Source organism: Arachis duranensis, unplaced genomic scaffold, assembly GCF_000817695.3.
Source record: "Arachis duranensis cultivar V14167 unplaced genomic scaffold, aradu.V14167.gnm2.J7QH unplaced_Scaffold_165934, whole genome shotgun sequence".
NCBI classification, from domain to species: Eukaryota; Viridiplantae; Streptophyta; class Magnoliopsida; order Fabales; family Fabaceae; genus Arachis; species Arachis duranensis.
In genome coordinates this window covers 1,457,642-1,476,759 of record NW_026264258.1, presented here as the reverse complement: position 1 = coordinate 1,476,759, position 19,118 = coordinate 1,457,642, and the positions used below count along the sequence as shown (strand labels likewise).

General features: G+C 32.7%; 2 protein-coding genes across 3 annotated transcripts; one reads left to right on the top strand and one right to left on the bottom strand.

The window, feature by feature from the left end:
- Positions 1 to 7,911: 7,911 nt before the first annotated feature.
- Positions 7,912 to 13,620, top strand: LOC127743907 (probable protein phosphatase 2C 46). The gene is made up of 5 exons (XM_052256118.1): positions 7,912 to 8,256; positions 8,368 to 8,890; positions 9,206 to 9,573; positions 11,892 to 12,128; positions 13,045 to 13,620. Exons 2-5 carry the CDS (start codon positions 8,572 to 8,574, stop codon positions 13,303 to 13,305), a joined length of 1,185 nt encoding a protein of 394 aa, XP_052112078.1. The 5' UTR covers positions 7,912 to 8,256; positions 8,368 to 8,571; the 3' UTR covers positions 13,306 to 13,620.
- Positions 13,621 to 14,420: 800 nt separating this feature from the next.
- Positions 14,421 to 18,123, bottom strand: LOC127743972 (probable serine/threonine-protein kinase PBL1). Of its 2 annotated transcripts, none has more exons than XM_052256233.1 (7): positions 17,849 to 18,123; positions 17,437 to 17,652; positions 17,286 to 17,354; positions 16,924 to 16,992; positions 16,347 to 16,406; positions 15,927 to 16,249; positions 14,421 to 14,948 (listed from the first exon to the last, which is right to left on the bottom strand). In XM_052256233.1, the coding sequence occupies exons 1-7, from the start codon at positions 18,024 to 18,026 to the stop codon at positions 14,508 to 14,510; spliced, it is 1,356 nt and encodes a 451-aa protein (XP_052112193.1). In that variant the 5' UTR covers positions 18,027 to 18,123; the 3' UTR covers positions 14,421 to 14,507. The 2 variants fall into 2 exon arrangements, with proteins under 2 accessions (XP_052112193.1, XP_052112194.1); XM_052256234.1 differs by having other exon boundaries at positions 17,286 to 17,351.
- Between the last annotated feature and the right edge of the window lie 995 nt (positions 18,124 to 19,118).

Genomic DNA, 19,118 nt, shown 5'->3' with positions numbered 1-19,118 from the left:
AAAAACTGCCAACTTTCTCACAAAACGACAAAAAAAAACAAATACAGGACAAGAAATTTTGATTAATTAACTGTGTAAATTGTTTAATATGGTTATTTAATTAAATTTATATGTTTAAATTTTTTAAACATATATTTAACACTCTTTTTTCTTAAAATAATTATATTTTTATTTTTTAATTCATTGAAATATTAATTTAGGATTCTAATTGCATTTTAATAGTGTTATAGATCAACTAGATTCAATTTCATTGGAGGCTTTAAAAAAAAGTGTTGGTATAATAATATAAAGAAACATTACGATTTTTAAAAAAAAAAACTTGATTCGAATTCTAAAATGGATTTTAGTTAATGTAATAAGATAAGATCAATTTCAAAAATAATGAGTAAATACTAAAAATTAAATACATAAATACATATATTATTTAATTTATTTTAATATATATTTTATACTAATATGATTGAATAAAAATAATAAAAACTTTTAGGGAAAAAGTTAAGACTTAACTTATTAGTTCTTTCAAGTTAGGTTAAGAAATCAACAAAAGTAGTTGATTAGCCAAACAATAATTCTAAGTAAACCGTTAAATACCACTTAATGATACAAATGATTCTAATAATAGAACAAAGAAGATTATATGACGTTGACATCTTTCAAAATTGGTTGCAAGCAAAGCTGCATAATTGAGAGCAGCAACAAAGAGATTATGATTACTAATTTGGGGAAGATAAGGCAAGAACATAGAATGTGAAGATCATTGTGGGTTTTTTAGATTAAATAGGATGGACATATATAATAATTATATATGGTCAAGGAATTGTAGCTAAGACATGAAAATGGAAACTTTCTATTGACAAAATCCAAGACCTGGAAGGATGCAATGGATCCTTTGAAAAGGGCTACTAAACTTGTCCTCCATATATATGCCAATGGAACAAGGTTGACACTTTATAGAAATTAGAGTTAGATGCAAAGAATGTGTACTTGTGAATTAAGTTAGGTTGGTTTAGTAGTTAGTTTATTAATCTGTTTAAGAAAGTATTAGAGGTTTGAATTCTACTAATGCATGCATACAGCAATTTATTGACCAATAACAAATTCTTAAATAAAGTTCTGATGTGCAATGCGTTAATTTTTAGATTACCAAACTGAAAAGTACTGTAAAAAAAATGTATGTATACATGTATATCAATAGAAGATGGTTAGATAATATACATAGAAAGAATATTTTTTATACTCGTATAAAAATTTGGTTGTGATTGAATAATTGTATGTGTAGATTATTTTTTTAATTAAAAATAAAGAGAATATATATTAATTGTTAAAAAATATTAATATTAAAATAGTATTTGATATAAAGAATGAATATATAATGAGATTGATAATAATTTTGTTGGATATTAAAATGTATTTTTTTTATTAATTAAGTTTATAGTTTAATAGATTGTTTTCTATATCTTTTATTTAAATTTGAAATCATTCGTTTGATTTTCATTTCTTTATTATAATACTATCTAGACATTGGGTTTGAAGGGCACAATAGAACCTTGGTTTTATTGATTTATTGAATTTTATACAATATATACTTTTTTTATTATATATGGTTATAGAGTTTGATTATAATTGAATTCATTTGATCATCATTTTAATTTTGAATTTATTACATTGTCTATAAAATTTAATATATGGATATGGACTTTATTGACATTGCTTCACATAAGTATTGGTTTTATCATTTTATTGTTAACTAATATCATTTCTTATATAATCGACACCATCACATCTTTTACACATACACCTATATATTATACAATAATTTGATTTTGTCATATATAATCCTGATTTGGGAAACGTGTTCTTAAAAAAATTACCTTATTAATAAAAATATATCCATTCATAGTTTCATACACGTCATAACTATTAATTAATTATATGCCAATGAGAGTATTTAATTATCACAAGCTACCTTAACAATTAAGCTTATACATGGGGTTTCTAATCAGAAGCTGCAAAGAAAACTTAATATTATAAATTTTAAGAAGATATATCACCACTCTTTAAGAAATAGAGTATTGGTATCTTTCCTTGAGGATTTAATTAATTTTATTATTCTAGAGAACTTATTAAGGAATTAAGAATAATAGAAAACTTTGAAACTTTGTTATGTATTTACGTATTGAAAATGTAAAAAACAAAGTATCGTTTCCAATGATTTTTTTTTTTAATTAGGTATTGGGTTTTGTTCGTCAAGAATTCAAGCGAGTAATTCTTTTTAAATTTTCAATAACAATGGGGTGAATTTCTTTTGAAATATCTAAAAAATGATTATTTTAAAGTTCTTATTACCATATTTGTTAATAAAATTCTGAGCAATAATACTACATAAACATCAGATAATTAATTATTTTGTATAAAGATGTAAAGTGGCCTTATAATATCCACAAAATACAAACTAAATTTACATTTTATAATCAAATAAATTTTACATGTTGAATTAAATTTCATGATAATATAATTAAACCAAATTCATAATTATAATAAAAATAGATTTGTAATGTAATTATAATAAAATTTTATAATATATTATAAACCAAATAACATTTATCATACAGTTGAGAGAGTGAGTATTTTTATATTAGTGGTTTAATATTCCATCGCACTGTGTTGCTTCCGCTGCGAAGACGCCGTCCATCACGATCGAGAAGTCATGTCGAGTCGTATGCCTTTTTTGTTGCGCTATACAGCCTTTCATTCCATTGCTACTGCGTCGTTGCATCGCGCCGTCTGTCTTTTCCATCACGTCGCGTCTTAACCGTCTCTACCATGACGTTGTGTCTTTTCCTCCTTCTCCATTGTGTCTTGCCTCCTCCTCCTCTTCCATTATGTCATCGAGTCACATCCCGTCCTCCAAAGATTAGTAGATATCATTTTTTTTTATTTACGGGATGTTTCATCTCTGTTTTGGGTTCAAAAATTTAGTAGATGACTTCAACTTCATACGAAATTGGATATTCCTTTTATTTGAGAATGGATGTTTTCTTTTATCACGATTGGATGTTTCTTGTTTTGCACCAGCAACGAGAACGACGACGCACCACAAAGGCAGCAATGCGATGGTCTGTGCGGCGAGAATGGTGGCGCACTGCAACGACAGCGAAGCGGTGGTCTGTACGAGGGAAAAGGTCGACGCTATGAGAGGAAATGTTGACGACATTGTAATTAGGGAGCGGTTAATTTACCAAATATTTATTATTTAAAAACGTAATTAATGTCAATTAATCAGATTCTGATTTTGAAATATAATTTAAAATTAATAAATATTAAATAGAGTTATTTAAAATTGGCTAGTTTCAGAGTTGGTTCCCTAAACTTTCTGTTTTTTTAGGGTAAATACCCTTTCCGCCCCTTGACCATTTTTCCGTGGGACATATCGCCCCCTAATCATCATTAAACCTCAAGCAGGTCCCCGTCCATCTATATAACTGACTGTTCGACTCATGTAACCGGTTGCCAACGAGTTGCCAGTATGACGTGTCAGGTGGATGCTGAGTTGTCTATTCCAAGTACCACGTGTTAATTGAAATTATTTCAGAGACAAATTATCCCCTCCCTACAAGTGAAACGTTGTCATTGCTTGACACTCCCCTTTATATATAATACATTTATATTAAACTCCTTCTTGATGTTCATTCATATAAAAGCCCTAACATTTCATCGTCCACAATTGTTTTCCTCCAAAACATTTTGACAAAGCTGGTGTTGAAAAAACAGTAATGAGTCTACGACGGTGGTGTGGATGGTTCAGACGGCGACTGCGTGACACGGCAGTAAAAGGTAAGTTCCATGTTATAGTTTTCTCATTGTGTTAATGAAAGGTAAGATGACAATGAACTTGTTTTTCATGCATGTCTATGAGAAATGAACTGCCTGCCGTTTGTTATGATGAGTATGAGTTGATCGATAAAGTTGTTAGCGAATGAACATTGTTTTTTAGTAGGGTTCGGTAATGCTAAGTTTTTAGAAACATAGTTAATATTCTAAGTAATCAAATACGTATAGTATTTTTAGTCATGATATTCGCCGTTGTTGTTGTGCATTACGGTAAAACCTTAATGATTATGACAAAAAATGTTGCAGATGTTTGTGTTTGTGATCCTTATATTTAATTATGGCGGAAAGCTTGTAACAGCTGCAAATGAAAAGCTACATTACTTAAGCTGGAGGGTAGAGAAATTTTCTCTTATGGATGTTGACTTTGTTAATAAAAATGACTTGGAGGAATTGTTCAAGGAATTGGGTACTTGGCCTACAAACAAATGTACTGGCACGACCCAACTGCTATTGAGTTTGAGGATGGTCTGCATGTGCTTCGTGGTGACAAGAAGATCAACAATATGTGTGACTATGAGTCACAATCTAAATGAGTTCCATCTTTACTTCGAGCATGGAGTGGATATTCCTATGTAATTGAAGATGATCTTGTCATTGAGGACGGGGTTTTCGAAGATGAGCATGTGTTGATGGTGATGGAGTATTTGAAATCATCATCTTCATCATCTCATTCCTACAAGCGTGTCGAAGATGAAGCCTACAAGCCTCCTCCGCCTGGGTATGAGACCACGAGTAGTGAGGATAAATAAATAAAATGGTGACCAACTCTTTTTTTAATGTTGTAGGGTGGATCCTTTGATCAGACTCACACCAACCTAAAGCCTCAGAAGCTTTCTTCAGAATAAATTAAGGTTAGAAAAGTAAAATGTCATTGGCTGTGTTTTTTTTTTTGGATTGTTTCCTTAGCTGTTTATATTGTCACATATGATTGGAATTCAATAGTTACCCACTTTTTTTGCCTATTTTTTTTACAAATGAAACAGGCTAAGTCTAAGAAGAATAAAAAAAATATACCAAAGAGGCCACATACCCCACAAGATGGACATGAGGAAATCCAAAACACTCCGTCTACTCTTCCAATGATAAATTCTCTTCTCCATTCCTTTTGGCCTGTTGCATTATTGTGCACCTTATTTTATTGTGACCTAACCAAATCTTGTGCATGTTGTTGCATAGCAATCTCAAAATGAACTTGCACCATCAGTCCAGTCAGCTACCGAATTCAGGCCCAAGCAGAGGACTTTTAGGCCACCAACTCCTCTGAATTCACAACCATCAAACGTCCATATACCCATTCAGCCTGCATCAATTCAAGCTCTTTCGAACTAGCCTACCATTATACCAAACAATCATGAGGCAATCTCTAAAGAAACAGTGGCTGTAGCAATTGGAGGAACTTCTTCAAGATTATTCAAATTCGTCCCAACACCAAATTTCAGGTCACCAAGCAGACTTAGTTATTTAGGATGGTCATATCATAAGACACCACACTTAGTTATCTATTTTTTAGCTTTTTGTGTTTTTCTTTGGTTGCTAATCTTGTGTTTGGGAAACTAGTAATTGGTTTAAACATGTTTTGTGATACATTTTGTTGGGAATAATACACCATTTCCCCTTGAGAAAATACCTTTCACAGAGAAATAAAATAGACACAATCACAACACAAGAATTTAACATGAAAACTCCAATTATTGGAGAAAAAACTACGGCCGTTGTCAAATGACAACCAGAGAATATCACTATGTGAAAATTGTTACAACACATAGATTTCTTTCTCTCTAACACCGGCACTCCAGTACACCCACACTCTCAAAGCAAATATTTAAATACACCTCACAACACTCTCTAATCAAAAGGTATATAGGAAAAGAAAAGTCAGATACAAGCTTTAAGTGTTTCTGACTGGTGTAAAAAATATGGAGAACTTAGCCTCATATTTATAGCCTAGGCCACCCACTCCATTTGCTATCATAAGCAACGTGGGACTAATTCAACCAAATTCTAACAATCTCTACATTGATTGAAATAGTCACACATCTTCAGCTTCAATAGTCAACACCGACAATTCTTTGCTGCCATTGTCTATACCGACAATCATAGTTCAGAGAACTATCATACTCCACCATGAAAGTATACTCACTTGGAATTAGACCACTCCAAGCATTTCGCCTTGGTACAGATAGAAACCTTGCTGAAAATTCATGGTGCAACTTCCAAATTGGCTTTTCCTGAAAGTTCTTCAGCCATCGACATAACTCCGCCACACACCTTGCATCTCAACGCCAACCAATGCTCGTGTGCAATTGTGGACCCGATTGCCACAACTTATCCTTATCCATGACAGTGCGGCAATACCATGAGGATACTTCTTCTTCAACGCCTTATGCAAACCTGATTGTATCAACACATCCTTGACTTGTATTTGCCACAAGCCAAAATTGATTCTTCCATCAAATTTCTCTATTTCAAGCTTCACAGCACTTGAATATCCTGACATTGTTGCAACCGTATACTGGAATAGTATAACTCAACTGTAGACCGTGCACTAGGAAGAGTCCCCAAGAAAGAGAGGTGGGTCAAATTGGACACACTTAAATATCAAGTCTTTCCTTAGACAGAACATTTCCAAATTGCACTCTCACAGTGTCACATTGCCTTCCAGCAATAACAACAGTAACCAAAGATCAACCTCAAGCTACAAGACAAAATTCTTTTCTGATGTGGAAGGTCAGACTAGGCTGCAACCACAGAGCATACTAAGAATAAATCCCATCGAACCGAAACTCTGATACCACTTGTTGGGAATAATACACCATTCCCCCTTGAGAAAATATATTTCACAAAGAAATAAAATAGACACAATCACAACACACTCTAATCAAAAGGTATAGAGGAAAAGAAAAGTCAGATACAAGTTTTAAGTGTTTCTGACTGGTGCAAAAATATGGAGAACTTAGCCTTATATTTATAGTCTAGGCCACCCACTCTATTTGCTATCCTAAGCAATGTGGGACTAATTCAACCAAATTCTAACACATTTTGTATAATGTCAAAAATATGGTTGGTGTGGTTACATTTTGAAAACTTATTCTCACAGGATTTGTGAGATACATTGTGAAAACTTTGACTCACAAGATTTGTTAGTAACATTTTGAAATTTTGTTATTGTAAAATGAGAATATTTCATCTTTATGTAAGTGTGAATTGTGATTATGTTTTTTACTTCTTCAAATCAGGATTTTGTATTATGCATTAATCATGAAATGTGAAAAACATGGATAATTGAATACATAATGTCTATTATTTTAGGACCATAATTTACTACAATTTCAATATTTAGCTTGAACTGTATATTCAATATTTAACCACTTGTAAAACATTAAGATTACACAAACAAAAGCACACTATCATTATACAGTTGTAACTACACTAGATCCTTTTTCTATTACAATGTCCAACAAAATCAACCCAAACAATTTTTACTTGCTAAGAGCACCACTTCTTTTTCGGCACTCTTTTCAGATTGTTTCCATCAGCACTCATTCGATTACTCCAACTCTCTTCATACTCACCACATCATTTTTCATGGCTGCATGACGAACTAGAATTCGCAATATTCATGCTCACTATTGCGAAGTCTTCTTATAATGATGTAAGATGAAAACTCTATCCTCTCAATATTTCGACAAAGAGGATTTATGAGAATGTCAAACAACGACGATATTTCACTTACAGAGAGAAAATAATTTGTTCTTAAAACGATTCTAATTAATATGTAACATTTAAATTAGATAATTCAGCATTCAGCTGATACATCATACTAGTAATTCGTTGGCAATTAGTTATAGAGGTTAAACGATTAAATTATATAGATAGATAAGGACCTATTTAAAATTTAGTGATGATTAAGAAGTGCTATATCCCATGAAAAAAATGGTCGGAGTCTTAGAAGATATTTACCCTTAGTTTTATAAATTAAAAATGTAGTATTTTTCCAGCATAGCAAAAATCGAGAATTTAGGGAGAGAAATTGAAGGGAGAATTACTTGTTTTGCCCTTTTCCTTCGGTGTGTTTCGAAAAAGAGAAAAGAAAAAGAAAAAGAAGAACACAAACAACAACCGAACCCAACAACAACAAACAGATAAAAAGGAGAGTTTTCAGCTCTCAGCTTCTTTCAGGTCATCTCACTCCCTTCTCTTCCCTCCTTTCTCCGCCGATCACCGATCACTCTCTCTCTCTCTCTCTCCCCGAGACAAACTCATAACAACTACAAAACATCTTAAACTCACACCAAAGACCCTATCTTTACTACAACACCCTTCACTTTCTTGGATCTGCAGATCTAACGTTGTTCCATCAATCAAGTAACTTTATTTCTTCCTTCTACAATAACTAGTAGTACTATTCCTTTCAGCAACTATTTTTATTGTTATTATTTATGTTGTTTAAATTTATTATTTTGTTTATATTTTCAGGTACCCTTTTGCCCCTTTGACTGAAATTCAACCTTGTATTTATCCAATTTTCATGTTTGATTTGGGACTTCAAGATAGGTGCTTGTGTTTACAAATAACAATAGGTGTGAAGTTGTGTGAAGAAACTGGATTACTGTCATTTTTTGCATCCAACTTTTTGGATGTGAAGAAGAACCTGGTGGGTGTTTTGGTTTGAAATGAGGGATGCTATCAAAATTTATGGACTTTCTGGTTGCCTGCTGGCGGCGACGATCATCGCCGGATCGAAAGGGCTCCGATGTCTCCGGCGGGCGGAAGGAGGGTTTGCTGTGGTACAAGGATTGCGGGCAGCATCTGTTTGGTGAATTCTCTATGGCTGTGGTTCAGGCCAACAACTTGCTTGAGGATCAGAGCCAGATTGAGTCTGGTCCCTTAAGCTTGCTTGACACTGGCCCTTATGGTACCTTTGTTGGTGTTTACGATGGTCACGGCGGACCTGAGACATCACGTTACATTTGTGATAACCTATTCCAGCATCTAAAAAGTAATGGCTTCTTTTAAGTTGCATCCCTTGTGTTTGTTATAATGACTCTATGCTCTCAAGAGAGATCTTAGGTGCATGTGGAGCAGAAGTCTCTTGTATTGTACCATTGAATGTGTATTTCATTAGCTATGGCATTAAAAATATAGTTAAAGTGAGAGATGGCGTGGTAATTGATTGAGTACATATTCAGTAGTACAGTGCTAGAGAAGTCTCTGCTCCAGAAACATCTAAGAGTTTGTATTTGGTTTGATGTTGGTTCTGAACATTGTATTGATATTGCGTGTGTATGTGTGTGTGTGTTATTATTTTGTTAAGGATTTGCATCTGAGCATAAGTCTATGTCTGTGGAGGTCATTCGGAAGGCGTACCAAGCTACAGAAGAGGGTTTTCTGTCAGTGGTCACTAAACAGTGGCCTATGAATCCTCAAATTGCTGCTGTGGGATCATGTTGTTTGGTTGGTGTGATTTGTGGTGATTCTCTCTACGTTGCTAACCTTGGGGATTCCCGTGTTGTGCTCGGGAGGGTTGTCAGGGCAACTGGGGAGGTTCTGGCAATCCAGCTGTCATCGGAGCATAACGTGAGTATAGAATCTGTGAGACAAGAGATGCATTCTTTGCATCCGGATGACTCAAAAATTGTGGTTTTGAAGCATAACGTATGGCGAGTGAAGGGCCTGATACAGGTAAGTTCCTTATATGAATATTGGTGATTGACGTTTTTATTAACAAGGATATCAGATTCTTAATTTTTATTCTAAATATGCGATATTAGAGTGCATATATTGTGAATATTTCTTTTAGCTTAGCAGATATAGGCGTGCCTAAATCACTGTCTTCTATTGTTATCATGACTTTTTGTTTGATTTCAGTGATAATGTCATGTTGCATTTCTTTTGGTCCCTCCGGCCCTACCGTGTAATCATGTTAATTGTCAAATGCCATTTTCTTTCAATATTTTGGCTTGAGAATCTCCTTTTATAAGTTTTAACTGAACTTTTAACATATCAAATATAAAAACTGGGATTCTATGGATTTGAGGATCACTGTAAGAGGGTAAAAACATGAAGAGATGGGCTAGTAGTTTGTGGGGAGAAAAATATAAGTCTTGTTTCTTCAACCAAACAATAAATCGAAGCTTAAATTAAATCAAATAATTGTAGTCTTTCGCCGCAGCAATATATTGGTATAAAATAATTGTCATATTACAAATGATATCACATCAGGTTATTCATATATTAGTACTTGGCTCAAACTAGTTGTATAACTAGGAATTAGTTCTTCCTATCAGATGAAGTTATGGTACCCAACTACCCAACTAGAATAATCTAGCCTTGATTTTGACAGATAATATAAAGTGGTTGGGACCACTCATCCATCCAAGGTCATTAATCATGCCATCTCATTCTGTCCAAGATTCAGGCTCATGTAGTATATCAGATCATGTGAAATATCAATCAGATATGTTCTGTCTGCCCTCGCTGCCTTCCTGTCTTCTTTTTTGGCAAACCCCACTATAATTTCAATTTGATGTTAGTGTTTCCAGTCTCCTTCGCCCCTTGTTATTCTACTTGAGTACTGAAATCTCAGACCCTCTGTCCTAGGATTTCTGCTGCTGACTCACCACTTCCTTTATTAACGTTTGTGATACTTGAGTTGTTTTTTCAGTTAGTGTTTATAGAACCTATCTTATATTTTTTAATGGTTGTCTTGAAGTCGGTTTAGTTGTATCAAGCTAACAGCATGACTAATTTGTGTAAAGAAGCAACGATTGTGTGTTATCCTCTCTTTTTGTAGTGCTTTGGTGCACTGCTTACCATGGAGTTCTAGCTTTAATTATTCGGACTCAATTATCGAGTATTGACTTTATTTGGGATAGGATTCGGTTTTTGGATTCCATGTGGTGCTCTGTACATTGTCTGTTTAATGGTGTTTTGTCTAGCTGATATTCCAAGGGACTGACAAGTGTTGTTACATGGTCTATCCCTTTCGGTCTTAGCTGTTTCTTTCATATATGTATGATGTATGATGCCTTATCTTTTTCTGTACGTTCTTTTCTCTTCTCCTTCCGGTAAATTTCTAGTTCTATTAAAAAAATTCTAAAAGCAGTGTAACCTTGAGATTTAAGAGGAATGTTAGAATGTTAATAGTTTTTCAGTATTGGGCATTGTGTTATTGTCAAGAGTTTTATTGCACTGGACTCCTGCAATCGTACTAGTTGTACTATAGCAAGCTTTTGGCCTTGAATAATATTATATATTGGTGTTTTTATTTATCTAGTGTATTAAGCTCAAATACCTGGTTGAAGAGAGATTAGAGAGAGAAAAATCAGAGAGCTCCTTCTTTCTTTTGGTTGGATACTGAGAGATAATTTGTAATAAAGAAAAAAAAAGGGAAATAAGTGTTCAGTTCACACAAAGTTATCTCAACTTTCAGAAAGAAAACCAGAGAAATGAGTGATTTTATTTAAAATGAGAACTTCGTCTTTATTTTTTCCCCCTCTTTATCATAGTAGGATCAAACGGTTATTTACTTTTTTCCCCTTTCTTCATACTAGTTTCTACAATCAAGCAAAAGAAAGGAATGTCTCTTATTTTCTTCTCTTTTTCATGTGTTAGGAATCATGTCATGTGACTTGTAAGTTGCAATTATGGGTTAGTTTTATATCATAAGAATAGGAGTGATAAATATACTATCTCTTACTTATATCCACTTCAATCATAACCATGTTCTTTCAACAAGAAAAATGCATTGAGTAAAGAAAGAGAACAAAATTGGATAATCATAAGGGAAAAAAATGTGAAGTTTTATCATGTGTAGTTTTGATTATTATAAAGTGAAATATATTGCTAGTTACAAATTACAGTGATGAAAGTTGGAACTTGAAGTTTGGAAGGATGGAGTCATTGACTCATGGTTTGATGGATTTGGTTTGTATATGGTTGCAAATTGTTTAGACTTATCTTTTGTGATACAAATTGGTTATGAAATTTTTCTGTCACAGGTCTCAAGATCCATTGGTGATGTGTACCTTAAAAAGGCAGAATTTAACAAGGAACCTTTGTATGCTAAGTTTCGTCTTCGGGAAACTTTCAAAAGACCAATTTTGAGCTCTGAACCATCAATTTCTGTTCATGAACTTCAAGAGCATGATCAATTTCTCATATTTGCTTCTGATGGTCTTTGGGAACACCTAAGTAATCAGGATGCTGTTGATATAGTTCAAAATCATCCACACAACGTAAGATGAACATGCTATATGTTTTATGTTTGGTTTAGTTATACTTCTTGTGCTTATCATTTTACTCGATTTTCAGTTAGGTCCAAATAGTTTAAAAGTTTGTAGTTCAGACCTTATGTTATACAAAAATTTTCAATTAAGTCCTTATAATTTAGATATAATTAAATCCCTATAAAGTGAAATATATTGCTATAATTTAAAAATTTTGTAATTGAGTTCTCCCTATATTGCACCACAATTTTCAGAAAAAGTAGGGCTCTATCATATACGGGTTTTCTTTTCTTTTTCTCTTTTAGACACCAAAAAAGAAAAATCTAATATAGGGGTTTCATTATAAGATTTTCCAACAAAAAGGGACTTGATTGAAATGTTTAAACTATAGAGATTTGGTTACTTTTGTATTATATAAGGACTTGAACAAATTTTAAACTATAGTGATCTAACTAAAAATTGAGTGAAATTTTAGGGACCTTAAGAATAATTAAACATTTATTTTTCATCACTTACTATATATAACATACCTTTCCATTTTAAATAGTTTCATAAGTTAATTGAGTCCATTGTTTATTTATTTTTATCACTTACTATGGAGCAGTTATAAACAGTCTTATTGTGGACATGATACATGAGAGGATTCAATGACATCATTTGATCCATGTAGTTGATCCCATCTAGTGGGATAAGACTGTTGTTGTTGTTGTTGTTGTATGGAGCTGTTATAACTTTTTTCCTATCAGAGAAAAGAAATGATGATGCATTTTTTTTTAGGAAAGGGAAGAAGTTGTGACCTGAATTGTTTACAATGAATAATTGTCATGGAAGATTGATACTTTTAATTAGGATGCAACACTTCCATTGTAGGATAATCAGAGTAAATGCTAGTAGATGTCAGGGTTAAATTTGGTTGTCTTTGCAGGGAATTGCTCGGAGGCTCATCAAAGTTGCTCTTCAGGAAGCCGCAAAGAAACGAGAGATGAGGTATTCCGACCTGAAGAAAATAGACCGTGGCGTTCGGCGGCATTTCCACGATGATATCACAGTTGTAGTTGTATTTCTTGACTCCAATCTTGTCAGCCGAGCCAGCTCGGTACGGGGTCCTCCGATATCTGTGAGGGGCGGGGGCGTTCCCCTACCTTCTAGAACCTTGGCTCCATGTGCCGAACTCGGTTCTAGCTGATGAAGGCGGTGGCGGCAGCAGTATCATCCTGTTATTTATGTTTGTATGTAGTGTTTGTACCCTTTTAGCAAGACATTGAGCTTCTGGTGAACCACCAGGTTGTATATTCAATTTAACAAAGTTTGAGAAGATAAAAAAAAATAACATTTGGTCAATTAATGCAATGTAACAAGTAACCTGGGATATGTTAGCTTAATGCCTGAGGGAGAAAAAGCATCTTTGGAAATAGAACACCAAACCCAAAAGGTGACATTGGATATTTGATCATTCAGTCATAATCTTTTCTCATCATTCTATGGAGTGATGTTCTGTAAATTATATGTGCACACTTTTAGATCATTCTTATGCCTTACAAAACTATTTTTATTTTTTGTATTGTTTTCTAATGTTTATATCCCTTTGTTATGAAGTCACCTTTTTTGAAAGTTTAAGCTGATAGGAAGAGATATATAAATGATTATATCATTAGCTGTTGAAATCTGAATGTTATTCGAGAAATAGTGACTTTCTATTTCAAGTTTTAGCAATGTCTTTTAGGACTCGAACTTGTAAACATTGAAGAGAAGAGTTTGCAGATTACAAATCCGATTTTGTGTTTATATATTTCATAACTAGTTTGTTGTTCTCAATAGCAAAGCTAGATTGATAAATATCACAAGCTTTCCATGGATTGTTGATATTGTTTTTCTTAGGTTAAGATTGATACAAGGATAAATGCATGTGCTTTTTCAACTTTTCATCATACCTATACAATTTTAAACCTAGCAATATAGTGTATTTTTTCTTAATTTGTTTTAATTTTTTAAAAATATTTCAAGAATAGAAGAGTTGAAACAAATGAGAATAGAAAAGAAAAGAAGTCATCACATTTGAGAAAAGGAAATAAAGAAAATATGCAATGATATATAATTCTAAAAAAAAAATCTTGTTACTTTTAAAATTCCAGCAAAAACCTTATATTTATAACATTGAGCCATTCATAAATTGTTTCAAACTATTTGAACATTGCACATGTTAATACAAAAATAAAATTCTCTCATTATGTCCTTTTTCTTCTAAATAAATGCACAACTATAATAATTTAATTTACACCATATTAATATGGCCATGTCTATACAAATTGTTCAAAAATATTCTCCATTCAAACATAGGAAGAGTGATGAAAATATATAATTCATCTAAGATCTTAATTAATTATACCTTTATATGTCCCCATCCTCTTGAATTCTCTTCAAGTTGTTGTTATCAATGTCAATACTTATACTATTATTTTCTAGGCACATTAACCTTGTACTCTGAAATGATAAGCTATCCATATCAATATGGAATTTCTGAAGTCCAACACCATCTATGCTCACAAAGCTATCATTCTTTTCCACTGATGATTGCTGAGACAATCCAATTGATGGGAAACCCTTTGAAGAATGTTGCTTGTTGTTGAAGGTATCTTCAGAGTATAGTGCTTGTTCTAGTTCTTGACACACTTGAATCATTGTAGGTCTACTTTTTGGTTCTTGAACCACACATCTTAAAGCAAGTTGACCCATCTTCAGCATAACTCTCATATTGCATGGCTCACTTTGACATAGCAAGTTTGCATCTATGATTTCTTCAACATTACCCTTCTCTAAGCTAGGGCTTGCCTACAACAACATAGATAGCAACTACTTTTACTGATTAATTTTGATATACTGTCAATGTATAATATCTTGGCCGTTTAATCATATTTTTGCATCATCATAAGTACTTGACTTTTGAGTTGCTGCCTCAAAAGTCATTCATTAAGTGAAAAATATTAACATTAATAAAGACATTCAACATGATACGCACACGTTAAAAAACATCAAAATTTTAAAGAATGGGACATGAACACAACACATGCAAACATATTTCCAAGATGTACATAGGTGAATTTCAAATATTTGTCAAGATAGTAATATTTATTACTTTTTCCGTTCCTTTTAATACTTACGGAACATTTGTTAAACAAAAAAGGTTCTCTAAAATGATAAATAATCATTAACTTTGTAACTTTCATCTTAGGTAAGTCCCATTATGTGAGTCTCATTAATCTAAGTTTATTGACAATTTAGTGTATTTGGATACAATTTTAGTCCAAATACATTAAATAGCCTATATATCTAAAATAGTAAATGTAAAGAGAAAGTTATTACATGGAGAGAGCAACAAAACTTGTAGAACTAGAGAAAAACAAAGGCTAATTTTTTTTATATTAGTTAAATATATGTGTAATACATTGATATTGAAAGATTAGGTGTTTTTTTTTAATATGGTGTTTTATTCAAATCGGACGGTCCAATTTGTTTAAAGAAAAAAATAAACTACAAATCGGAGGGTCCGACTTGTTTGAAAAGAAAAAAAAAGCTACAAATCGTAAGGTCCGTTTTGTATTTTTTATTTTTTTTATTTTCAAAATCACATATCGGACCGTCCGATTTGTAGCTCCCATAGCAAAGTTAAATACTTCTCTTCTCACATCATTGAGAGATACACTCTTCTCTCTCCCACACGAAAAAAAAAAAAGTGAAAAAGAAAATGCAAAACTTTAGTAACTTGATATACAGAAAATTTGTGAGGTCATTATCATTTGCATTGCTTACCCAATCAATTATATGTTGCTTGCTTTGTACCTCATTTGTATCAACAGCAGGTCTAGCTGAAACAAGTTGAAGAAGTATGACACCAAAGCTATAAACATCAGTGAATTTTGTCAAGTGAAAGCTTGAACAGTATGCCGGATCAAGATACCCTGGTGTCCCTTTGATTTGGCTACTCACATGTGATTGGTCCTCAATAGGGCCGGATTTCACCAACCCGAAATCCGAGACCTTAGCCTCGAAACCTTCACCTAATAGGATGTTACTTGGTTTGAGATCACGATGAATTATACTCGGCTTTATTCCTTCATGTAAATAAGCTATGCCTATATATATAAAAAAAATGTTAAGAGGATTTCTTGTTTGTCATATTGAATTGTTGGATAAACAATTAATTAGTCATGTCAAGGATATAATATATACCTCTAGCTGCTCCTATTGCTATGTTCACTCTTTGCTTCCAAGTCAAGCTATTCTTGTTTCCTATACAAGGCAACATTCATATTTTTATGTTCTAAGATGGATAAGAATAATGGCATGTTTTCATATCTGTTTCCATTGTAGTGTCTTTTATGTACTAAATTTTATAAATAAAAAAATTAAACAATAAAATTCTATTTTTGGTTTTGTTTTTTACTTTTACAAAATTATATAAACAGAGAAATACTGAAAAGAATATATACTCAAATTGGTCCCTAAGGAACTTCGCTTCGCACGTTTTCATCCCCAAGAAAATGTTATTATGCCGAAGTCCCTAAAGTTTACAAAAACAAGACATACAAGTCCTTATCTTAGACCATTGTTTTCGCTTGGACAAATAAGTCCTTAAAAGTATAATAGAAGGACTTATATGTCTTACTTTTGTAAAGTTTAAGAAACTCAACGTAATAAAATTTTTTTAGAGACGAAAACGTCTGACATGAAATTCCTAGGAAATTTATTTGGGAATATATTCTACTGAAAATGAAAATAGAAATGAAGTCCTAAATAGTTGACTTACCAATCATATATTCAAGCAGAGAGCCATTTGGTACACATTCATATACCAGAATTCTTGCCCCAAATCTTTCTGATAAACACATAATTGAGCCATGTTAGCATGAAAATATTTGGAATCTTCTGATATACATTTACCTATTTTTATTTTTTATTTTTTTGTGATCATATACCAATAATTCTGTTAGAATTATTCAGTATTCGTATGCTATATGCAAATAAAAGAGAGAATCAAGGTAAACTAAACTCAATTGAATGCATGCTACCAAAGCAGCATTCTTTGGCAACAAATTCATCAATTCAAGAACATGAACAAGTAAAAATGAGAGCTCAACTTTCATGTAACTAACTAACTAACTAACTAACCTGGTTCTTCACAATACCCCACTAGACCAATAAGATTTCTGTGCTTTACAGTTGCAAGGAGCCTAACTTCTGCCAAGAACATAACGAAAAAAATTCAAATTTAAGACAGAAAAGAAAGTATGATTGATTGAAGTTTCTCGTGTCAGCTTACCATTTCGGAATTCATCGACGCTTAAGAAGGATTCGCCGTGAGCTCTCTTAATGGCTAAAGTTCCTTCTAATTCAAAATTTCCTTTGTAAACATTTCCAAATGCACCAGAACCAAGTAAGAATTCTTGGCTAAAGTTCTTGGTAGCTCTCTCTATTTCATCAAAGGTAAAACGCCTTAGAGGCATTGTTTCATCTTTGAAGCTGTTGTACTCTTTACCTGCACCAAAAGAAATTCAGATAAAAATAAAAATTATGCTACAAAATTCCACTCCTATCTTAGATGAATGTATGCATTTATTGGTTTTAAAATAAGAACATAATTTCTGCCATGCAATTCGTTATTTTATTTTATTTTTGTGATTAAATGACAAGTATTCTTTTAGAGAACCAAATAAAAATAACTAGAAGCTCACCTTTCAAAGTCCTATGTTGTTTGAAAAGTGCAATGAGCTTTGTTCCAAAGAGGCAGAACAATATGGCAGCAACTAACATAACTGTCGAAATTCCAGCAAGAAATCCCAGCATCATGTGATTTGTTGCGTTTCTCATTGGTGATGGGTTCTCCACCATACTTCTATATCCATCAACCATTGCTTCAACCTTATGATTATGTGAAGAAGAAATTTCTTTATAGTTGACAAACACCCTTTTGGTAGTTTCAATTTTAGATGAGATTCCACAAACATTATTCTTACATAGCCGATAATTGCAACTCCATGATTTTCTCAATGAAACTCTTTTAGTTGGTCATATATTATTATTAGGCCGGCTTATAAGCCAAAAGGATTCCCCTTACTATATATTAGTGCAACTATATATATATAGTAATGTATGTTTTGTTTCGAGTATCATCCAGTCCGGCAGACCAAAGACTAATCTATCGCAGATCGGTTTGTCATTGATCATTGAGTTGATACATACACACAGTGTGATTCGAATCACCGGCATTTATTTAAGTGAACGAATGAGCTAATCACTCAGTTGGTTAACAAACATAATATAATTCTTCACATAACCTATATTTTCAGCAAAAAAACAAACGGAAGAACCACAATACACAATAATTTACTTATTAATTAATTGCTAGTGAATTGATTATGACAATGTACAACTTTATGTGATGGAGATGATGATGATGATGATGCTATGTTTAAATAGAGCCAGAGAGTAATCTAGGAAGGTTAATAAATTAATTTTGTCACAAGATTAATAGACATGCCGGATAACCTTCTAGATAAGTATCCCAATTATCATGTTTAAATGTTTAATGCTATATATGATAATATGATATGATAATGGTATCATAGATAGTAGTTTATAGGGTTATTGACAAAGTCAAGTTTGTTTCATTAGAGATTTGATTATGCAATTTGTTGATTGTGTTGGCCAATACCTTTTGTTTCATTGAATATTGTTGATTGATTGAAGAATATATCATTTAACAAAGCATTGCCTCGATCATCCGTTTATAAGAATATTGATTTCATGAGTGAGAAATTAAAGGATCTGGCACCACTAATTGTAACATTCCATTTTTTTAAGAAAAATGTTTTTGATTGGGCGGTGATCTAAAATTTTGAAGGGTGCTGTGTCTCCTTTTCCAGTGAAATTAGTATACTTGGTTTGAAGTTTGAACATAATTGTACCAGGATGGGAACAATCATCTTTTAGCCATATGTGAGG

Bases quoted from the DNA above. Each gene is read 5' to 3' on its own strand.
- LOC127743907 (XM_052256118.1), top strand. From the start codon at position 8,572: ATGCTATCAAAATTTATGGACTTTCTGGTTGCCTGCTGGCGGCGACGA. The intron at 8,891-9,205 runs GTAATGGCTTCT...TATTTTGTTAAG, and splicing joins CCTATTCCAGCATCTAAAAA to GATTTGCATCTGAGCATAAG. The intron at 12,129-13,044 runs GTAAGATGAACA...TTGTCTTTGCAG, and splicing joins TTCAAAATCATCCACACAAC to GGAATTGCTCGGAGGCTCAT.
- LOC127743972 (XM_052256233.1), bottom strand. From the start codon at position 18,026: ATGGTTGATGGATATAGAAGTATGGTGGAGAACCCATCACCAATGAGA. The intron at 16,407-16,923 runs GTAAGTCAACTA...TGCCTTGTATAG, and splicing joins TCTGCTTGAATATATGATTG to GAAACAAGAATAGCTTGACT. The intron at 14,949-15,926 runs GTAAGCAATGCA...ATGTTGTTGTAG, and splicing joins AGCAACATATAATTGATTGG to GCAAGCCCTAGCTTAGAGAA.